The sequence below is a fragment of the Chionomys nivalis genome, chromosome 11 (assembly GCF_950005125.1).
Source record: "Chionomys nivalis chromosome 11, mChiNiv1.1, whole genome shotgun sequence".
NCBI classification, from domain to species: domain Eukaryota; kingdom Metazoa; phylum Chordata; class Mammalia; order Rodentia; family Cricetidae; genus Chionomys; species Chionomys nivalis.
The window spans coordinates 51656949-51678691 of NC_080096.1; the positions used below are offsets into that span (position 1 = coordinate 51656949).

The 21743-nt window shown below is 42.6% G+C and overlaps 1 protein-coding gene across 2 annotated transcripts in view; it reads right to left on the reverse strand.

The window, feature by feature from the left end:
* Positions 1 to 20304, reverse strand: part of Tek (TEK receptor tyrosine kinase) — a 103836-nt gene extending 83532 nt beyond the window's left edge. Inside the window, exon 1 of one of the 2 annotated variants that reach the window (XM_057784399.1) lies at positions 19902 to 20304. In XM_057784399.1, coding sequence (XP_057640382.1) covers positions 19902 to 19953 — 52 coding nt within the window. In that variant the 5' untranslated portion in view covers positions 19954 to 20304. The remainder of the gene's footprint in view (positions 1 to 19901) is intronic. The other variant, XM_057784398.1, reaches the window with a different exon arrangement.
* Positions 20305 to 21743: the final 1439 nt, after the last annotated feature.

A 21743-nucleotide genomic window follows, 5' to 3' on the forward strand; every position in this document is an offset into this window, starting at 1 on the left:
AGGTTGTTTCACGCTAATTATCAGTACAATGACGGTACCAAGAACAAACATACCTCACCATATCACTATCAAGAAGTCGATGTCATATGTGCAGAGAGTGACACTGGAGTACTAAATGGGACGTCTTCATCTCTCCTCGAGGTTCAGAAATGTATGTAGGAGAAGGGGGAGGAAGACTGTAAAAGCCAGAGGTGATGGATGATGGGCGGCTCCCAGAAAATATTGTCTACACACACAGCAGACTGGTACACAAATGAGCTCGCGGAGATTGTAACATCATGTGCAAAATCTACATTGGTTCAGACCAAATGTGGTCCCATACCTAATCAAGAGGCTGTCTATAATTGGTACCCACTGGCAAAGGAAAAATCAGTTTTCCTCAGTGGAGTTTCCCTGGGTATATTAACCACACTCAGGACAAAGTCCATACCCAGGAGTAGTTGGCCAATGCAAAACTAACTCAATGGTACTTTAATGCTAGATTTTTCTTTGTTTATACAGTTTTTTGTCTTAGTAGCCCTTTGCTATTTATTTTGTTTTTTTTTTGCTTTGGGGGGGTCTTTTTTTTGGTTTTTGTTTTTTATTTTTTTGATTGTTTCAAAGAGAGAAAAAACAAAGTTGAATAGGTAGAGAGGTAAAGGAAATCTAGGAGGAACTGAGGGAGGAAAAAGCATGATCAAAATATATTAGGTAAATTTTTTTCAATAAAGAAAAATTCAATCTCATTAACTCATTCATCAAAACAAGTCCTATTAGAATAGTCAACCCATCAAATTATTGCTTGGCATGTTATCTGCTTTGAGCCTAGAGAAAAAGAAAGATGTGAATCAACTTTCCATACCTCATCATCTGGTAGCTAATACATATTTCCACCCTTGCCTTGGCCAACAATTCTTCAAGAAGAACATGCATCTCCTACTTCAGGTTCTGGACTTTGCTTGCCAGAGCATATCCCATAGCATTTATCAGCAGAGGGGTCTTACTAAGTGTAGGCATGCAGGCAGGGTGTCACTAAAGAGGTGAGCACCCAGAGACTCCCAGACATGCCCTTTTCCCTGACCAGCATGGCAGCTCCTGGATTGCCTTATTGCAAATTCTAGATCTCTATCAAGCTAGTATAAAAGCCACCCAGTCAATCAAAGCTATCATAGGGGAGCATGGTCTAGCAGTTGATTTGATACAAGTATGAGCAGGCAGCAAGCATAAAGTGAGACCACTGACTTCCAACGCTGAATGAATCACTAGGTCATTGCCATGACAAAACAGCCATGGTAGAAGTCTGAAGATCAGCTCTGGGATGCGGTCGTCTGCCCTACACTCGGTTGATGAAGTTTCTTTATGTGGAAGAAGGAAACAAAGACAAATAAGCAGAGGCAGGGGTACATATTGCTCATTAAGCCAGGAATTCTGGGGTATTCCCAGTTATCCAGTTATTTCATGACCCTAAAATAAGTCATGACCTGTCCAACTGTTAAGTACAAAAAAAAAAGCCAACAGTATTGTATATTTGAGATTCTAATCCCATTTCTGGGATTTACCTTCAATTCAATACTTTCGTCATCCACCGTCCTTCCTTGGGGTAAAGATAAAATGCTGAGCAGTCTAGAGTTAGGAGGGAGGCTGTATTTTCATGTTACACTTTGGTAACATGGCAGCACGAGAAACCAGAGCTTCCTCTGTAAGTTCACCTTTTATGGAGCCCTTTTTAGTTTATGGTCAATAATCTTGTGGTTAAGACCCTGATAATCCTCTCTCCCAGCTAGGTTTTACAACATAGCATAGAACAACTGTGCTTGTGTTTAAAGACAACGTTTAACAAAGATTGCCGTTCAAATATCCAATCCTGTCTTTGCCTTTCTTTTGCTATCTGTGTGTAGATACACGTTCTTAAGGAAACATATTAGTTATTGCTACTGGCTGGATTATTCAAAATTCTGTGTATCCAATTCTTTGTGTGAATGAAAATTATCTTGTAATTAGAAAAATATCACAGGCCCATCAGGCACCGTTTGGCTCGGGGAAGGTGGAAGACACTCTTAGGGCCACCCAGAGCCATTACAATAAATAAATACATGGTGGAGAAACGGGAGAGAAAGAGGAGCAGAGAGGTTCATGTGCCGTGGATAGAGGGGCAACTGAGAAGGCAAAGGTGATGAGGATCAGGCTGATGTGGGTGACCTGTGCTGCCACCCAGAGCCATGATGGCGTCTGAGGCCTCGGCCAAGGGCCTTGTGTAGGTCCATGGTCCTACTGCAACCAGAGTCTGTGTTGATATCTGTAGCTCATGTTACTATCAAAGACCCGAAGGTTCAGATGCCCGGGGTACACACACACATATACATACATACGCACATACATACATACACACATATGTGTGTGTGCGTATGTGTACACATGTGTGTACATATACATATATATATAATGTATGTATGTGCGTATATATACATACCTTTTGTCCAAACAGCTTTACTTAACAATGTTCATTGTAATGAGTTGTTGGTCAAGTTCAAGGTTCATCAATACTGGACTCTCACTGAGACTCTTCTTGTACATCCCCCTGTGGCCATGCCATGGAGATCTTGTGACTATGGATCCACAGGACTTGTTCCTTCACTCACTCAAGGAGGTAATAGATGGGGTAGATGTTCGAGTGGACAACTCAAAGCACTGGATGTGGCCTGGATGGTAGTTGAATTGGTTGGTCAGTCTGGGCCTCAGCTGTGCCCATGTTGTCGGGGTTAGTTCTCCTGTGTCCATGCTGAGGGGTGGAACCTGCTCTCCCAAGTGTTGAACCCCATGAGGGGTGATACCAACTCTCCCAGCACTGGTGAAGGGTGAGACCAACTCTCCTGTGAGATGAGGGGCAGGGCCAGCTCTCTCCCTGCAGAGGCCAGTGAGGGCCAGGGCCAGCGAAGGGCCAGCAGGCCCCTGCTCAGCATAGTCCTCAACTTCCAACACACATGGTTTGCATGCCTCCCCCACCTCATGGTAACATGGGCCACAGACATCAACACAGACCCCAACTGCAGTAGGACCATGGACACAGATATTTGCACACACACACACATATGGGACACACCACAGCCCCAGTGCCACTAAGACAAATGGAAAGGTGATAGAGAGACAGGAGAGATGGAGGAGTGAGGTGGGAAAGGTTACAAGGGTGAAGGATGGATTTGGAGGGACTGGGAAATCAGTGTGATTGGGTGATACTGTGAGATTCCCAAAGATTCAATAAAGAAAATTATGTTAAAAAGTTAAAAAGAAAAGATACCTACTTTAACAACACTAACACAAGTGCTATACTCTAAAATGGGTATCTAGAGGCCCGGGGGGAGGGGAGAGCTCGGCAGTTAAGAGCACTTGCTGCTATTGCAGAGGACCACGTTCAGCTCCCAGAACCTGTAATTCCTTCCAGTTCTAAGGGATCAACCGCTCTCTTCCGACCTCCATGGGCACTGCACACTTGTGGTGCACAAGTAGGTGCCCCCACACACAAGTAAGTAAATGGTTTTTTAAAAAGAAAAATCACTGCTGGGCAGTGGTGGCTCATGCCTTTAATCCCAGCACTCGAGAGGCAGAGGCAAGCAGATCTCTGGGAGTTTGAGGCCAGCCTGGTCTACAAGAGCTAGTTCCGGGACAGGCACCAAAGCTACAGAGAAACCCTGTCTCGAAAAAAACAAAACAAACAAACAAACAAAAAAAAAAACCAACAAAAAAAAAAAAAAACAACACTGCCCAGATTCCCACTGTCAAAGTTTTTATTTCCAAACTTCTGAAACCAACTATATATTATGAGTGAAACCCTTCTCATGGTTTTTTGCCTTATTTAATTGTCTATTAGAATAATTTAATAAAAATGTCCAGGAAATCTTGTCTCTGAACACACCATGTATCTATCATATTGATAACCTGATAAATATCACAATAGGCATCAACGTTTTATGTACACAGAATAGACAGCAGTCATGATAAACATGGGTACTTGGTCTTTGTCTCTTAGCTTACTTAGGTGATGGTAATTTTAAGATAAAAGCAAGTACAGCATTTTTAAAATTATAAGAATAACATATCTCACAATTTTCTAAAATTTACATAAAAGACATAATCCTTCTCATGAAAAGCCTTTTTAAACATTAGCTCCGGCTTACCAAGACAGTGAGAGGAAATGGTTAGGGAGGAATATTTTAGTGCTTGCCAACATGTTGATATGTAATGTTCATTTATGTAGACAGGGCAAATGGCAGAAAGCACTGGAGCCCCTACTTCAGCTGAAATGAATACGGTCTCATCTCCTGAATGTTTGTCTAGCCTTATCACAACATTTAAAAGCTTCTTGCTCTACATTGGCAGGTTGCTTCTAAAGGGCTGTGGTCCATGAAAAAGGCACCGTTCACCAGCCTGGCCTGCATTTGCGTTCTCTCACTGATTTCTAATCTTTTCTGTTATGACTTTTTAAAAAAATCTCTTGTTTTGAATCAATTTAAAGCAATCCTCTTCATACCTTTATTTGACAGTGGACTTCCCCTATCATGCATTTTGTTCCTTTTCCCATTTTTATTTTATTCTGCTGATTTCAGTGACTTTTTAGGATAAATGTTATTTTAATGTCTATCTTATTTGTTGCAAATATTTTCCTCATTTTGTTCTTTATCTCTAACTTTTGTTTATTTTTGAATTAGTATTTACATGATAAGGTAAATTGATTTTTACTTTTGATGGCCATGGTGTCTCCACTGCCAGAGAAGACTTTCATTTTTTCTGACATCCTCCATCTTTTTTAAGCTTGAAAGATCTTTCTCCACGTGAAAACTGAATTATATATTTACTTCCATCTTCTTGTGAAGACTTGATTTATTGATATTGCCTTGTAGAGTTGTTTTTGGTTTTCTTTTTTAAGAAAGGATCTCATTCAGAAGCCTGGGCTGGTCTGGGACTCACTATGTAACCAAGTCTGGTCTTGAACTTGTGGCAATCCTCCTGCCTTGGCCTCCAGAATTATGGTTATAGGCATGCACCACTATGCTCTGCTTTATAAGAGATGTGTTTATTAAATAACTCCTTTCCCAAACAAACACCAGTTTTCTGGAATTACCATTCATTCCTTCACAATTCTATATCCTTTATACTGTTTCAAAATTTCATAAAAATTCAGATCTGGTTTGCCCTTTCTGATAATCTGTGTGTCCACACTCTTGACATTGCCTTCCATGGTCATAAGGCTCCTATAGAGACTGGGGAGAGAGCTCAGTTGAAAGTGCATTAGCTGTTCTTCTAGAGGACCCAGGTTCAATTCTCAGTCCCCATATATCAACTCTCAACCATCTGTAATTCCAGGGAATCTGATGTCATCTTCTGGCCTCCAGGGGGCTGGTACATGCACATAGTACACAGATATTCATGCAGCCAAAACATCTATACACATAGAAACAATAATTTTAAAATAGAAAAGGTATTGTAGCCCACATTAAAACCTAATAGAACTAGTCCCAAAACACTATTCTTCTTTCAGAATTCTCTCTGTTATTTATCCTACTAAAGACCAAATTCTTATTCTTTCATATAAAAAATACATAATTATTTTGTTAAGTTTCAAAGCTAGTATCTTTGGGGACATGATTTGTCTTTTGGTATTTTGTGTAGGTTTCTTTGCGAGGCAGAGCAGCTGAACAGGAAGAGATTTTGAATCACAAATGGTGAGCAACTGAAAACATGTGATTACTTCTGGAGTCTCCTATGCAATATTTTTGGCCTGACATTAACAGATAATCAAAAAGAAATGTGAAAGAGAAAACCACAGATAAAGGGAAGAGTGATGGATATAGATTCTTAAAGACAGGGACTTTGAGGAAAAATTAGCCTCATTGCACAGAGAGATGGGAAATAATGACAGCTAATAGTTTTGAATATTTGTTATTAATTTTCACTTTGCTAGGCATTGACCATGCTTCATATCACAACTCGTTAGGGTGGGTGACATTGTTATCCTTTTTCCACACAGGCGACATGACCTACCTGTCCAAGGTCATATGTAGTGTAATAGGGCTCTGGCCCAGATCCGTTTGCCCAGTTACCTATGTTCTTAATCACCTTCCATAAGGGGAAAAAGTGGGCTAAGTGAGGGCTATACACTTCTGAGTTTTGTCAGAACTTAAGCTATTGGAGACTTTGGAGCTGTCTAATAGAAGCTAGCCCAAGTCGCTGGCTCTCCCTAGAGAGAGCCATCCCTGGAAAAACAATGATGCAGTCAGAGGGGATCCTTTCCCGGGGCTGGCAGCAGCCCTGCCTTTGTTTGCTTCCAGAAGCAGCTGGGAGGACTCACATGTTACTCATGCTGGAATTAGTCTGGAGTCACTCTGTGGTCAGGCTGTGTCAGGCCTGTTAGATTACTCCAGGCCTCTGGACGAGCAGAGCTTCTGCAGCTGGCGGCTGTTTCTGGCTCTGGTTCCACACCTCTTGGCAGGTGGTTTGTGTGCCTTGCGGTGCTGACACTGGCTGTGACATACACAGGATGGAGGGGGCTGGGAAGCCGGGCAGAACAGAGCAAGCCCAAGCAGGGGTGGGAAGTGGAGTCTGTGGCTCTGAGGTACTTCCAAGACCGAGAAAATGAAATTACAAATGAATTCTCTGAGGGTTCTTTAGAACGCTTCTCCTTGGGGTCCTTCTGCTGATGGAAAAGGATTGAGAATCCAGACAAATGGTGAAGTCAAATCTTTCTGTTCCAGTGTGTGTGTGCATAGTCATGTTAGGTGGATAAATTAGTGATAATACTAACATTTCCTTAATGTCTTCTATGGCCAAGCCCTGCTCTATGTGATGTCTGTAAGAAGTGACTCCTATTCTTCCCCACATAACACCTTAATGTGGGTGCTAACAGCAGGTGCTTTAGGTTGAACTTTTGGCCCCAACTCTTCCACACTCTTTACATCCATGTACTTGTTTTAGCCTTTGCAGGGTCTAATATATTTCCTAGTCCTTGAGTTTAGGCTTGGCATGGCTATTAACAAGGCCATCCAAAACTGAGTTCTTAAGGAAATCGCACTTACCAGTTTCCACTTAGCCCTCGTGAGTTTCCAATACCATCAGGAAAATAAATACCCAACCTAACCTCCTGGCCCACAGAGGCGGGTGTAAAAGCCGAGCCAGCTGAACAACCCACACCCCACACTAGCAGCAAGAAGCTGAGCTGCCCTAGCTGCTGCCACTTGCAGCAGAACCCCCTTGTTGTACAAGCACATGCAGCCCAAGACAAGGTGATGAACCAAATCCGAAATCAGTTTAGCCACTGAGTTTGGGAAGTAGCCTCTTACACAGTGCTAACCAATGTAACCATTAAGCAGGACTAGGATTTCAAGCCAGGCAACCACACGGGACTTGTTTTAAGTGCTGATGTACTATATACTGAAGTTTCTGTCCTGCCCAGTCCGGCAGCCGCTCAGTCCCAAAGAAACACACAGAGGCCTACATTAATTATAAACTGATTGGCCTATTAGATCAGGCTTATTATTAACTAGCTCTTACAACTTCAATTAATCCACAATTCTTGTCTATGTTTAGCCATGTGTCTTGGTATCTTTTCTCAGTAAATCATTTTCATCTTGCTTCCTCTGTGTCTGGCTTGTGACTGTGTCTCTGCCTTTCCTCTTCCTAGTATGGTCACCCTGCCTAGACTTCCTGCCTGGCTACTGGCCAATCAGCATTTTATTAAACCAATACAAGTAACAAATCTTTACAGTGTACAAGAACATTACACAACGGCATCGTGTACAAGAGCATCACCCACAGCAATGTCCTTTTGCCTTCTACACTTTCTCAAATGAAGACATTTAAACTCTCAAGAGCTAAGGGATTCAAGCAAAATGCTGAGCTCTCTGCATCTCCATCGATATCTATCAAATGAGCAGGCTGGACTGAAACAGTATTTCTTAGAATGAAGACCATTAACTCACATGATCTCTAATTTTTAAAAGGTTGGCCAGGTGCAGCAGCACACACCTGTAGACTCAGGCGGCTTAGGCAGAAAGTGGACAAGCTCAGAAGTCTGGGGCTAGCATGAACACATTGGGAGTCTCTCTCTCTCTCTCTCTCTCTCTCTCTCTCTCTCTCTCTCTCTCTCTCTCTCCCTCTTTCTCTCTCTCTCTCTTTCTCCCTCTTTCTCTCTCTCTCTTTCTCTCTCCCTCTCCCTCCCTCCCCTTTTTCCCTCCCCCACTGCTCTTTCTGTCTCTCTGTTTTGGAAAGGCAGTAACCAATAAAGTACTTCTGAGGATTCTAGATTTTCAGCATCTAATTGTTGCCTGAGGGAAGACTTACAAGGCTCTACTACCCTGAAGAACTGTAGACAGCTCATGGTTGCTAGAGGGAGAGACATCTTCTTCAATCACTGGTAAGTTGTTCATGCTCCTATAAAAATACCCTTACCCAGGGTCCAGTAAGCAACCTAATTAAACTCATAGAGCCACAACCCCCTGCCAAAGTACATGAAAGTAAGAGGATTAATTACCAAAAAAAAATTAAAAAGATCAGCTGGGCAGTGGTGGCACACGCCTTTAATCCCAGCACTTGGGAGGTAGAGGCAGGCAGATCTCTGTGAGTTCGAGACCAGCCTGGTCTACAAGAGCTAGTTCCAGGACAGGCTCCAAAACCACAGAGAAACCCTGTCTCGAAAAACAAAAAAACAACAAAAAAAAAAAATTAAAAAATCATTGGGGATAGGGAAAGAGAGGCTAATGAGAGTGCACATGAGTAGCATATAGTATACATATACATGCATGAAAATGCCAATTTGACTATTGTACTAGATGACAGAGTGTCAAACACACACCTCAAAAAACCCACCCATCCCTGTTATGATGCATTCACAAACCTAAAAGAATTCCTCGCTTCAAAGGCAGTGGACAGTATGCCCTCCCTGCCTCCTTCAAACTCCTGCACAGCCTTTCATCATCCTGAGTCAATGACTCTGGATCCTTCTCCTAGTCAGTCCACCCCCTAATCAAGCTCACAGAAAAGCCTATGGAATTGGGGAGCTGCCAGACAGGAGACATCTCTCAGAAAGTAATCTATGTTTACCTGATATATTTTCTTAGCTCACAGCCCCAATCCCTGTCTAGTCACTAAAACCATTTTGCAACAATGACACCCAATAGCCAGGTTCTCTAGGTCTGCTCCTCCCCTGTTAATGCCTCCACCATTTTTCATCAAAGTTCCTCCCTTCTGGGCTCATCCTCTCAGGTGAGACCCTGTGTTTCCTCATCTGCCCATATCGCCTCTTGATGCAGGGACTCCTGGACCTACGCTGATTTCTTTTGCATATGAATACCTGATTGATACGACATAGCCCCATTGAACACTCACGTATACATAGACGTATGGGTACTCTAATTAAAACATTTTCCTAAGCATAAACTCAACTTTAATGTGAGCAATTCTACTGTATAAAACATTCAGAGGAACAAATGCTCAGAACATTACATCTAAAGCAAACCTGCTTAGTAAGCGTGGCTCTGCCAGTACTTGTGTGAAACATATGCCTAGTGCTAAGAATATTTAAATAACAAATAAAGATAGTAGGCAAAAAATAAAGCCAAAGCTCCAAATATAATAACAGAGGCAAGCATCCTATATCTGAAAGTTCCTAGGCGCCAGATTGAAAGGTTTCCCGATCAGCGGCCACCACTTCTGAACTTTGAGCAGGTTCAGGCACAAAGTAGCTCCTCCAGGGCCCATACACACTGCCCCCACTGCTCACCAGCTGTATTTTTCCTATGAAACTCTTAACCGATGATGGAGGAAGACCACAGTGGAACCATGTCCCTCCTTTTCATTCCCATGTGAGCCAGACGGAGTATTGTTTCTTAAGACCCCTCCGTCAGTTGACAGCACCAATCTTGTATGGCTGACCTAACCACTCCTTCTGTACGATTCTGGCCCTTCACTCTCAAACCATGTGATTATATCCTGAGTGACTGCCTTTGCCCTTGGGGCCTTTTTTTTTTTTTTTTTTTTTTTTTTTTTTTGCCTCAATCTAAGGCAGGCCCCTAACTTATGCTTGAAGGTTAAGACTGATTTCTAGGAATAACAGGTGAGCTCAACCACTAATTATGGATATGTCTGACAAGCGAAGAGGTTAGTCCAAGCAGAGGAAATAGTATATACATGTCTCAGTCAGGTTTCTGTGCTGTGATAAACACCATGACCAAAAGCAACTTGGGGAGGAGAGGGTTTGTTTCATATTACACTTCAGTCAATCACTGAGGGAAGTCAGGACAGGAACTCACAGCAGGAACTGAAGCAGAGGCCATGGAGAAACACTGTTTGCTGGCTTGCTCCAACTGTTTTCTTATAGCGCCCAAGACCACCTGCCCAGGGGCAGAACTTCCCACAGTGGGCTGGGCCCTCTCACAGCAATCATTTATCAAGAAAATGCTCCACAGACTGGCCTGTAGGCCAATTGGAAACAGGCATTTTCCCAGCTGAGGTTCCTCTCCCTAGATAGCTTTAACTCCTGTCAAGCTGACAAAACAAAACAAAACAAAACAAAAAACTACCCAACAAAATGCAAATGCACAAAGGTTTGAAGGTTTAGAAACTGAAAGGCACCCAGCAGGAATGGAGCACAGCTCCATCACGTGAGGGACTGAGAGGCACAACAGGCTGCTGCCATGGGCAAAACTGGCATCAGAAGGATTTCAAACAACCTACTACAACCCCCTTCGTCCTCCTTGATTCTGAAGTTGCAGGTTCAGATAGAAAACTAGGAGGAGGATGAGATCCACCCAAGAAGAGCACTGTGTTCTCAGTTGCAGGCAGCGGGACACAAGAACGGAGACGGAGAAAAGGGGTCAACTAGGAGGAGGGGAGACGGAGAAAAGGGGTCAACTAAGAGGAAGAAGTGGGGAAACGTGAGCCTAGCAGAGGCTGCCACAAGCTTCATCACAAGTGAAGCCGACTGTCAGGGTGTGGCGCTCAGTGGTCACACTCTGGATCTACACACATAAAGTCCTAGGTTCAAAACCCACAAGCAGAAAAAGAAAATAGTGACAGATTCTGCTTGAGTTCACCAGCTGCCAACTAGCTAGAAACGGGCTGAGGGTAAGTGAAAGGAGCGGACACTTACAGGTGAGGACTCATCCCTAAGAGTCTCTGCTAAGCCAAGAGCCAGAGGACAGAAGAAGTTGGGAAGTAGTGGCTCCATCCTGCTGGCTGGATGAATCCCCAACAAGGAATTTCCCAACCTGACAATCCAGACTTTTCACAGATGCCCAAGAACCCAGAACTTTAAGCCCCTCTCTCCTTTTTTTCTGATAGAAGAGTGGTCTTAAGGCAGTCAAAGAAGCCAGAGAATCATCCCCATACATACATCAACAGATTAGCTGAGGAATGAAGGCCTGCTCGGAACAGACCAACTTCGGGCGTCAGAAGAAGGTCCTAATTTGGACATGAAGTGGTTAAGAGTATCTGATTATTTGGATGCTTATCACACGCTGACACTGTAGCAAGTCCTGCTAAGTACCTTTCCTTTGAAAACTTTCCCCAGATCGCGTGAATGAATGCCATTAGCCTTGTCCAGGATGCAGCCTGAAGCGACCTGTCAGAAATCAGCCTCGAGGCATGTTGTAAGGATTTCTCTGCTTAGCTTTGTTACCCATCAATTCCAGGCAAGTACATGGTCATTAGGGATGCTTCACTTTCAGAAAACAGAAACCAGGTCAAGGTAGTCGCAGCAAATAAGGAAACCCCACATTATCACAAGGGACAGGGATGGGTCTCTGGTTCCACAGCGCTGGACCCAGGCATTAAATACTATCAGTGCCTGTCATGGTTCTGTTCTGCTCGCAGGCTAGTTCTCATCCAGATCACCAGCTTCCCTGAGTGACCACAGACTCCGATCCTGGTGAAGAAAAAGAATGAACTTCTTACATTCAAAGTCCTCATAAAGTCCCAGGCAAACTCTAAACTCCTATTGGGCTTTGCATCTTCCAAGTGAGCCAACAGCTGTCCTCAGATGGAAAGGACACTCTGTGTCGAGTGACTGACAGCCCCCGTACGAGTTACAGTGGGAAGGGATGACATCTTTTGAATGCACATGTTAGGAAGTTCCAAATATTTGATATCTGCCACGCAGTTTAGATTTTGGCAAGTTATTTAACCATGTGAGCCTTGGTTACCTCTGGGCTAAAAAACAGTAACAATACCTACTAGACAAGATGTTAAAAGTTACTTTAAAGTCCTTGGCACATAGGTGTTCACTCTACTCACTTTTGTTATTCCTGGTAAGACATTGTTTTGTTTTGGTTGGATTGGGTTGGGTTTTTTGTTTTGTTTTGTTTTGGATTGCTTTTGACATAGAGATCTGAATTTAAAGCCCATCCCAGATTCCCAGATGTCTAAAGTACTCCGGTCCCTAGGGCGGAGTCCTCTTTGGCTCCGCAGCCAGACGCCTTGTGCGAGCCTGGCCTGCGTGCCAAGGTTACGCTGGTTCACCATCTGATGGCCGCAAAGCAGCGAGTAGCTCCTGGGCCCCAGCAATGTCAATACTACCTTCCTGACTCCGCCTATTGTATCTAGAGGAAAGTGGCTGCACATTGTCTTCCAGAGCTCCCCCCAGGAAGCATGATATCACCCTCTAACAAAAGCGGGAAAGCTGACAGATCTGTTGAGATGGGTGTGGCCACCACGCACGCCTCCCTGGTCAAGCAGTGACAGGCGGGGAGCAAACAGCAGCCGCCCGCCCACAACTCCCTCAGCCCTACCGGCCCCTGTGACTGATCCTTGGATGTCTCCTTCTCTGTTGCTTACACACCAAGTCAGTCCTAGAACCACGGAAGCTCACTCCCCATCATGAGCAGATGCACCAGAGAGTAAAGACTCTGCCCATCTGGCAGACCTTGATCCTCATCCCTGCTCCCACAGCCTTGGGGAGGGAACATGGTCAGACTCCTGAAGAAACAGGGGAGGCAGCCAGGTGCTTGCTCACAAGACTAAGCTCACAAGACCTGAGTTCCGTCTCTAAGACTCACATTGTGGAAGGGGAGAACCAAACTCTGACCTCCTTGTGTGCACCATGACGCATGACTGAGTGTTTGCGCACACACACACACAAAATCAATAAAATAAATCTTGGAGATGGAAGGAAGCAAGCACGACTCCATCTAAAACGCGTTATGTATTCGTGATGTAAGCTAAGGAAGAGCCTGGTCAGACTGGTGGGAACTGGGTTATCAGTTTAAAATACCAGAAACACGGGAGGCAGCTTTAGAAGTTGCCTTTCCTGGAGGCTGGGAGTAAAGCCAGCTGATCTCCTGACCCCCTCCCAGATCTGGTTCGGCCAGTGCAGCTGCCTGGCTCTCTGTAAAGTAACTCATCTGTAGGCTAATGCTGCAGGCCTGGAGGCTGTCACCCTGGTACCTGAATCTCAGCTGTCCTCCCCCTGACAACTCCTCCTGTGGCTCGCGATTTCACGAAAGAGATCTGACTGGCGTTGCTCTTTCTACCATCCCCAGCTAGCTCTTTATAAAAACCCTTCACTATCAAGATTTCTGTGTCTCCTTTGCCTAATTCTCTTCTTTTGACTTTCAGATCTCAAAAAACAAGTTTTGCTCAATGTTTTCCTTCAAATGCAATCTCATCGTCAACATGTACAAAATCGTCATTGGCTCTACCTAGCCCTTCTTCCACCAGTTACTTCCGCCATACTTCCCGTATTTCCCAGCAAACCGAATGACACCACCTCTATGCAAACTAGAATATGCTGCTCCCTTCTCCCCTATGCAACCAGTCATTAACCCCACATTTTCTTCTCCTAAGCCTCTTTCGAACTTCCTGTTCATCCCTGCAGCCTTCTTGCCTACAAGACTGAGAAGCCATATTGGACCCAACCTGCAGTCTCCACCATTTTAATTTGTCTTCTACACAACTATGACAGTGAATTTTCCAGAGCTTAAATTGGATGTGTTATAAGGGGACTAGCACTCTGCTAAATTTTAACATATAGAGAACAAAATCCAAGCTATTTAAAGTAGTCCCTGAGGCCCTTCCCAGTCTGACTCCAACCTTAATACTTTACATTCCAACTCCACGTCCTGCAGCCTAACCCACGGTTTTATACCGCCAACCACCTTTTGGGTTTGCTTCTGCTAACAGAAAGTCTTTGTTTTTCTTCTGAGTTTAAAATAATTTGGACCAGACATTGTAGCTTCCTCCCACCATCTCAGCACCGTGGAGGAAGAGACAGGAGGATCTCAAGTTAACTACCTGGCTACACAGAGTTACAAGTCAGTCCAAGAGCCAAGTTACACAAGTTACAAGGAGACTGGTCTCCAAAAGCCTTTGCCTCTGCATAACTCATAAAAAATATTTGTGACTATTTAAAAGTTCTTAAAGAGAAAAAAATACCTCAACCTGCAAGCTTCCCAGTGTCATTTTCTTTTCTTTTCTTTAAATAAGCAGTCAGTGAAGTCATTATAGTGGTTAACGACTTTTAATTAAATGTTTACTTACTTTTTATTATAATTTTAACTATTTATCATGCTGAAGACCAACCCCGGGACTATGTAAACTCTAAGCAAGGACTCTGCTACTAAGTTATACACCCAATCTTTTGTTTTTTGTAACAGGGTTTCTTTGTGTAGCTCAGGCTAGACTTAAATGTTTTATGCAACCCAGTTCGGTTTTGAACTCATAATCCTCCTGTCTCCACCATCTAAATGATGGTATTAAAGATGCATGTGTCTACATGTTGCTAAAGAGTTATGTTTAAGAGCTGTGGAATTAGCTCACTAATAGTGATTGCCTAACATGCATGAGACCTTGAATTTGATCCCCAGCAAAGCAAAAACCAAAAAGAAATATTTATATAGAATTTAGATGTTGTGGTCTCATTTTGTATCACCAAATCTAATAAATACTTCTATCAGCCGGGCCGTGGTGACACACACCTTTAATCCCAGCACTCGGGAGGCAGAGGCAGGCGGATCTCTGTGAGTTCGAGGCCAGCCTGGTCTACAAGAGCTAGTTCTGGGACAGGCACCAAAACTACAGAGAAACCCTGTCTCGAAAAAACCAAAAAAAAAAAAAAAATACTTCTATCAGCCTTGTAAATACTTTTATTTTGTATAAATTACAATTATATCATTTATCACAAAATCTTACAATTCATCGTCTATTTTCCCACTAAAATATGAGCTTTGTGAGGTAAAGAGGGGGGGATGGGTCAACCTTGTTTATATTCCTAGTTTCCAGTGCTGACATGGCCCTAAGTAATTCTTCAGTAAACCACCACTGACCGAGACCAAAGACATACAAATAGTGGATATCAAAAGGCTTGCAAAAATGTGTTAAATGTCTATCAAATAAAGCCTGTGCATATGTTATAGGAAGTATTCAACAATTATAAAATACCTAATACTAAGTAAAAGTCTGGCTAAACATTCTTTTGCTTTTACCCTTTATTTTTGATGCCCAAAGAAATAAATTTTCTTTTTACATAAAAATTAACCTTTTAAGATAACAATAACTATTACTTTCATTGTTTATGAACTTGCTCCACTATAAATAGTGTTTGAATGTGGCTTCAACCCTGTCTACAACATTCCTTTTCTATTTTTCAGGTCTACTATAGAGTACCAAGTGTTCCTTACCACAACTGTTAAACTCTATTTAGTTAAAAAAAAAAAAAAAACCACTAAAAGCCAAATGAATGCACTAATAATAATAGAAAATGAATGGCATCAGTTGTAAAAGATTTTAATAATCGATTTGAGTTAAATCTACTTGCCCCAATCTCAAAGAGACATCTATGGTCTGTATGGGATTAGGAGAAAAACATGAAAAAAAAGAACTACCTAGGGAAAGTTGCACTGTTTGCAGGGTCAGGGGGTTAAAAGTGCTATTTCTGTGGGGTTGGAGAGATGGTTAGCAATTAAAGCATCTAGTCCTAAGGACCCAGGTTAGAGTCCCAGCACCCATATACTGGGTCACAACCATCTATAAGTTCCAGGGGATCCAGTGCCCTCTTGTATGCCCACTGGCACTAGGTACACACATAGTACACAGATGTGCATGCAGCTAAGCAACCCATACAAAATCTAATATTTTAATTTTAAATTGTTGTTTCTAAATGGGTAAGATTTCACAGGCAAGAGCCAAAACAAAGGGATGGGTAGTTTTTGTTGCTATTGTTGTTTTTAATAATTTTGCTTCATTTTATGTGTGTGTGTCAGATCCCCTAGAGTTACAGACAGTTATGAGCTGCTCTGTGGCTGCTGGGAATCAAACCTGGGTCCTCTGGAACAGTGGCCAATGCTCTTAACCACTGTGCCAGCTCTACAGCCCCAGTATGTGCAGATTTTGAAAAAGGTCTTGCTATGTTCCATAAGCAGGGATAACTAGATGGAACCTTGAGGGGTCATGTGGAAAAAGACTGTAAGTGATCAGAGCTTCGCCTAGATGCTGGAAGAGATGACATCACTGTTGCTTCACACAGCGATGCTTGTGGCAGACTTCTCCTTTGGTTAAACAGGTTTCATTGAAGTAGGTCTTACTAAGCACTTGACATGCAGAGTGATATTTGATACTATAGCAATGGATATTCTCATTCAAAAAGACGAATGATTATTATCTATTTGAGCTTTGATGTTATATAACTCAAATATGTGATTCCTCATCTATATTTTAAACTGTGACATCTTCCCTGTCAATTGGTTGTCAAGTTTCTCTATGTCTTTGGTGTTTAATGGGTACGCTCTATGCAGCACATTGAGGCAATATCATTTCTCATTTGCACCTAATTTATGCATCATATTTCACATAAGCAGAGCTCCTATTAATTTTGTGTCTTATCAAAACCTACTTATGATTCTCAAGAATTTTAAACTAACCACTTCTCTCCAACAATGAATATTCATAATTTGTTTTTAACTCAAATAACAAATTTGACATTTAACTATTTTTGAAAGAGTAACTTCTGCTTTGGGCCAACCCTTCCAGATTAAAGAAATTTCTTGAATCCTGATTCTATATGGTAACTAGAGCGCCACCCACGAGGAATCAAAGGTAATGTGATAACAGTGATAACACCCATCTTCTGACAGGTGGAACCACAAGCAACACACTGATATTTTCAGAAGAATTCAGAACCATCATATCTAGAGCAGTGGTTCTCAAACTGTGGGTTGCAACCCCATTAGCAAACCTCTATCTTCAAAAATATTTACATTATAATTTATAACCGTAGCAAAGGTGCAGCGATGGAGCAGCAACAGAAATAATTTTATGGCTGGAGAGCCATGACAAGTGAAGAACTGTGTTAAAGGGTTGCAGCAGCAGGAAGGTTGAGAACCACTGGTCTAGAGGACACAGCTTAGTCTTTTGAGAGGGAATTGAACAACTCTTTTCCTGCTGGACAGACATCTTAGAAGATTTGGACTCTTCCCGGAAGTTCCTCAGGGCAGGGCTGAGGGAAGTGCTAACAACAGCAATGGCTAGAAAGGAACATCTCTGAAGAAGGCCAGCTCTTCCTTTGGAAAACAACTCCAAGAGGTGTCCTGATCCCAAGCCCAAAGGAGGAGGCGCCACCTGGATCCACTTTCCTGACCTAACTATTGCATTTCCTCCGCCACCCCAGACAACATCGTTGCTATCTCTGAATCCAGTTGTTTAAAATGTCAGACAAGACCGGAAAGGTAGCTTAAGATGTGTGACCTAAAGACTTCAGATTTCCCACCAGTGTAAATCACGTGAGACATTTATGATCAAACAGAAAGGTGATTTTTTTAAGTGCATCTAGCTCTTTAGAGCAAGCAGCAGGTTTGATGAGATAGTGAATTAAGAAGTGGGCAATATTGCTAAGTTATGAGAACTTATCTGCAAGCTGAACTTGGCAATAATTCTCAAGTAGAAGGAGCAAACCCCAGAATCTTGAGTTGTTGAGCTACAGCCCTTTTTGAGGTTATGTGTTAGCAGGCTGCTATGCCATACAGAGAAACCTTTATTCAAGCAAATATAGAATCTTTATTTTTCAATTATGTTTCTTCCCCAAAAAGGAACATGAGGTCACCAAGCAGACCACAAATATATTAGCCCCACATTCCTTGCCACATTAATGAGGTCTACTATTAGAGACTGGCTTGAATAAGGGACTCCTGTGGCTGTTGCTGTGGTCACCGAGCCTCAACATTCACGTTCATGGAGGCTTAGAATCGAAATGAAAATTAGGAATCAGTACAGATCTTCCCCAGAAACTAACCTTTCTGTATTCTACCAACAAGAGCATGGCCTCCTCCTGCTTGTCACCTTCCCGCCAGAAATTCCTTTCAAAGAACTAAAGTCAAGCAGCAATGAGACAACTATTTTGGTCACAGAATTTTTCTGTTTGATTTTATGACAATCTTTCTAAACTTTTATTTCAAAATGCCATAACGGAGTCACTTAAGGGGAAATAGTAAGTTAAAATCAGGTGTATTTATGAGTGTGTGTGCATGCACGTGTGTGCACGTAAGCATACTACCATTTTATTTAACTTAAAACTACATCAGAGCAAAAGCTGGTACCTGGGCTTTGTACTATTATAATCTCTGCTGTAAATCAGTCCCAGATTATGTCACCAATAAATCTGACACTTGGAAAGCAAGACAAAGTAGACGTTCTTGATAATTATTTTAGAGACATAATAATGGAGAAATCAACCTATTTCTACATTAATATTAATAGTAATATAGATATGTAGTAGCTTATACTAGTTATAAATTACTATATAAGTAGTTGACACCATCATAGATACTCATTCCTTTTGGCAATTTGTGTTATTCTTAAAATATTACATTTCTGATACATTGGTTGTTGAAATAAAATTGAAGAGCTAGCTGTAAGGCAAATTATGCATCATTATGTTACTTTACTGGGTTAATAACAAAACATTTAAGCATATAGAGAAACACAAAAATAACATCACAAGCATTTATATCCAATTCTATTGCTATATAAAATCCTCACCAGTAAGTTTGGTAAAATTTCCCAAACTCATTTCCTGTGTTAATTCCATTTTTAGTATAATAATTAGACTATTTTCAAACCACTAGGAAGGAACCCATGGCAATAATGCATCTGTGATCCGCAGCTTGGGTCCCGATGTTTCTCCAGCATGCTTTGCGTATGCTGGGTGAGTTACAAGGCTGCCCACTGTGTAGCGTCTCTGATACACACACAAAACCCAAGCTTATTCTTACCAGCTCTTCCCTGTGGCCACTGCAGAATTTGGTAAAGTCCTGAATCCAGCAACCTTGGGAACTGCTAAGTTTTAGTTAGATCGCGCTGTTCTTTATGATTTATTCAATGTGAAACATCAAAAAGACTAAAGTCAGTGGCATAGCCCTAATTTCCCCGACTCCTACCTAAAAGACAGAAAAGCCTCGGATTGGAATAGTGGGACTGAAATGAACAGAGATATGAAATTTTAACAGAAAAACACTTTTTGTTTTTATTTAATAATGACAATCTGTACTCTGATAGGTAAGAATTTTGTTGTTGCCACAAAAAAAGACTTTCTTTGAAATAATTACAATCTTATTTTTGTTGTTATCGATAAGGAAACACACCAGAATGAGAGGCAAGAAAGAATACACCCGAATAAGCAGAGCCCTTCAAATAAGGTGACTACTCTGTCCTGGAAGAGGCCATGGCAACCCAGGAGGCAGCATCCACAAGGGATGGCTAGGAAACCCAACTCATGCCGCCCGCGGGGAATCTGAACTTCAGCCTTTCCGTGCGTAAACTGGAGAGTCACAGAAAAGCAGTGTCAGCATCACCAAAATGAAGGTTTGGTGAGAGAGAAAGCTGAACAGTCACTGTGTTTTAAAGTATGACATACAAATAAATAAATAAATAAACATCGAGCCAAAACTTACCAGAAAGGAGCAGGCTGACCCCACAGAGAACTAAGCCGGCTAAAGAGTCCATACTTCCCCAGATTTCCCCATCCAGCGTCCAGAGATGAGCATGAGGTCCCTGGGAGCCTTTCAAAAACCCACAACTTTGTGACTTCCCACTCGCATGGTCTGCTTGCTCTTGTTTACAAGTCGGAGGCAAGAAGGAATCGCACAGAAGCAGGCGGTAACAGTCTCATTTCTGTCTGAGCGCGGGGAGTTTTAAGTTCCTTTTTCCTGTTTCCTTTGTAGATTAGGATGGGAAAGGCTGTATCTTAAAGGCACTTGGTATCAGCAGGACTGGGGGCACTTGCTATCCGTCTTGCCCTTCATCCAAACACTTATCTTTCCTGCTTCGGCTCCTGCCTTGCCTGGATTGTGGAGCAGAGGGATCTTTGTTACAAGTGAGGTCCTGGTCAGCGTTTTCAGGAACAATAGGGGTATCCTCTCATAGGCCAGGAATTGAATAACAAGCCCTCCACCTATGTATGGTATGCGATGAGGACCAGCCCTTCTCGGACGGAGCAGTTCTCTGGGGTGCACTCGGGATCCCTGACAGAAGGGGCTCCGGGGATCCGCATTTGCTCTGTGTTTGAGTTTAACTCACTGAGTGTGAATTGGGCAAAGAAGCTTCCTGTGATGAGGAATCATAACCTGGAAAGCAATCAATTTGAGTGAGCAGGGCTGAGGTCAGCTCTCAGTGTAGCCACGGGAGACTAGATTCCACAACCATTAGCCTATTTTCTTACACCCGGACGGCTTGTTTGTTGGCCCCGAGCCCAAATATACGCATGCTACTGGCTAGAGCTTTAATTTTTATTAGCATTTCATTTGAGGGTGATCTAATTTATTGCAGAACTTGGCATGGGAAGATTTTAGCAACGTGAATAATTTCATGGTTATTGGCAGACTGTATTTCAGAAGCAGATTGAGAGAGGCACTTACTCTATAGCCTTGGTAAGCTGGAAACAAACTCTATAGCCCAAACTAGCCTTGAACACATGATGCTCCTTCCTCAGCTTTTTGAGCGTTGAGATTGCAACTATAAACCCCACTCCTGGATTAGTCCAGATCTTTGAAAAATATCAGGTAGATAAGATAGCTCGGCAGGTAAAGTCATACCTGAGTTTAGTCCAAAGCCCGTGTGATGGAAAGACAGAGACCTGGAAATGTGTACCTCATATGTGACCATATATATATATGTATATATGTATAAAATATTAACAAAAAATCAAGGAATTAAGGTTGTTATAAAGAGCAAACAGAAGTGATTATGTCTGTAGGAGCGGAGTCTATGGGTCAAAATCTCTCCCTGAAGGATAAAGCAAGCATCCCACTTCACCTGACTTTGCACGAAGAAAGACTTGCCCCTCCCTTTCCCATGAGCCACAGGAAGAGACCAAACTGCTGGTCTTGACTGATTTCTGCCCTAGGTGTGATCATTTTGGAAATGATCTTTAGTGTCCACAGTGCTTCCGACCTGAGGGGGGAGATCGCTCAGCTCTGTCCTCAAGCACCCCCGAGTCCCCTCAAACACTGATTCAACCTTAACAGTTTGCTAGCTGTTCCTGAGGACCAGGAATGCTTCCAGCCTGAGGGGTGGATAGCTGAGTTCAGTCCTCGGGCACATCTGAGGCAGACACTGGCTAAACTAATCACTCAACTTTTCTATTTGAGGGAGTAAAGCTTAACTCTGTGGGTATAGAGAAGGGGCAAAACTTAACTCTCTGGGGCCAGCGAAAAAGGGGAAAAACACACACACAACTTTAGGGCCTATCATCTTCTCTCATCTCTTTATTTCTTTTCTTACCTCTCTCCAGATGT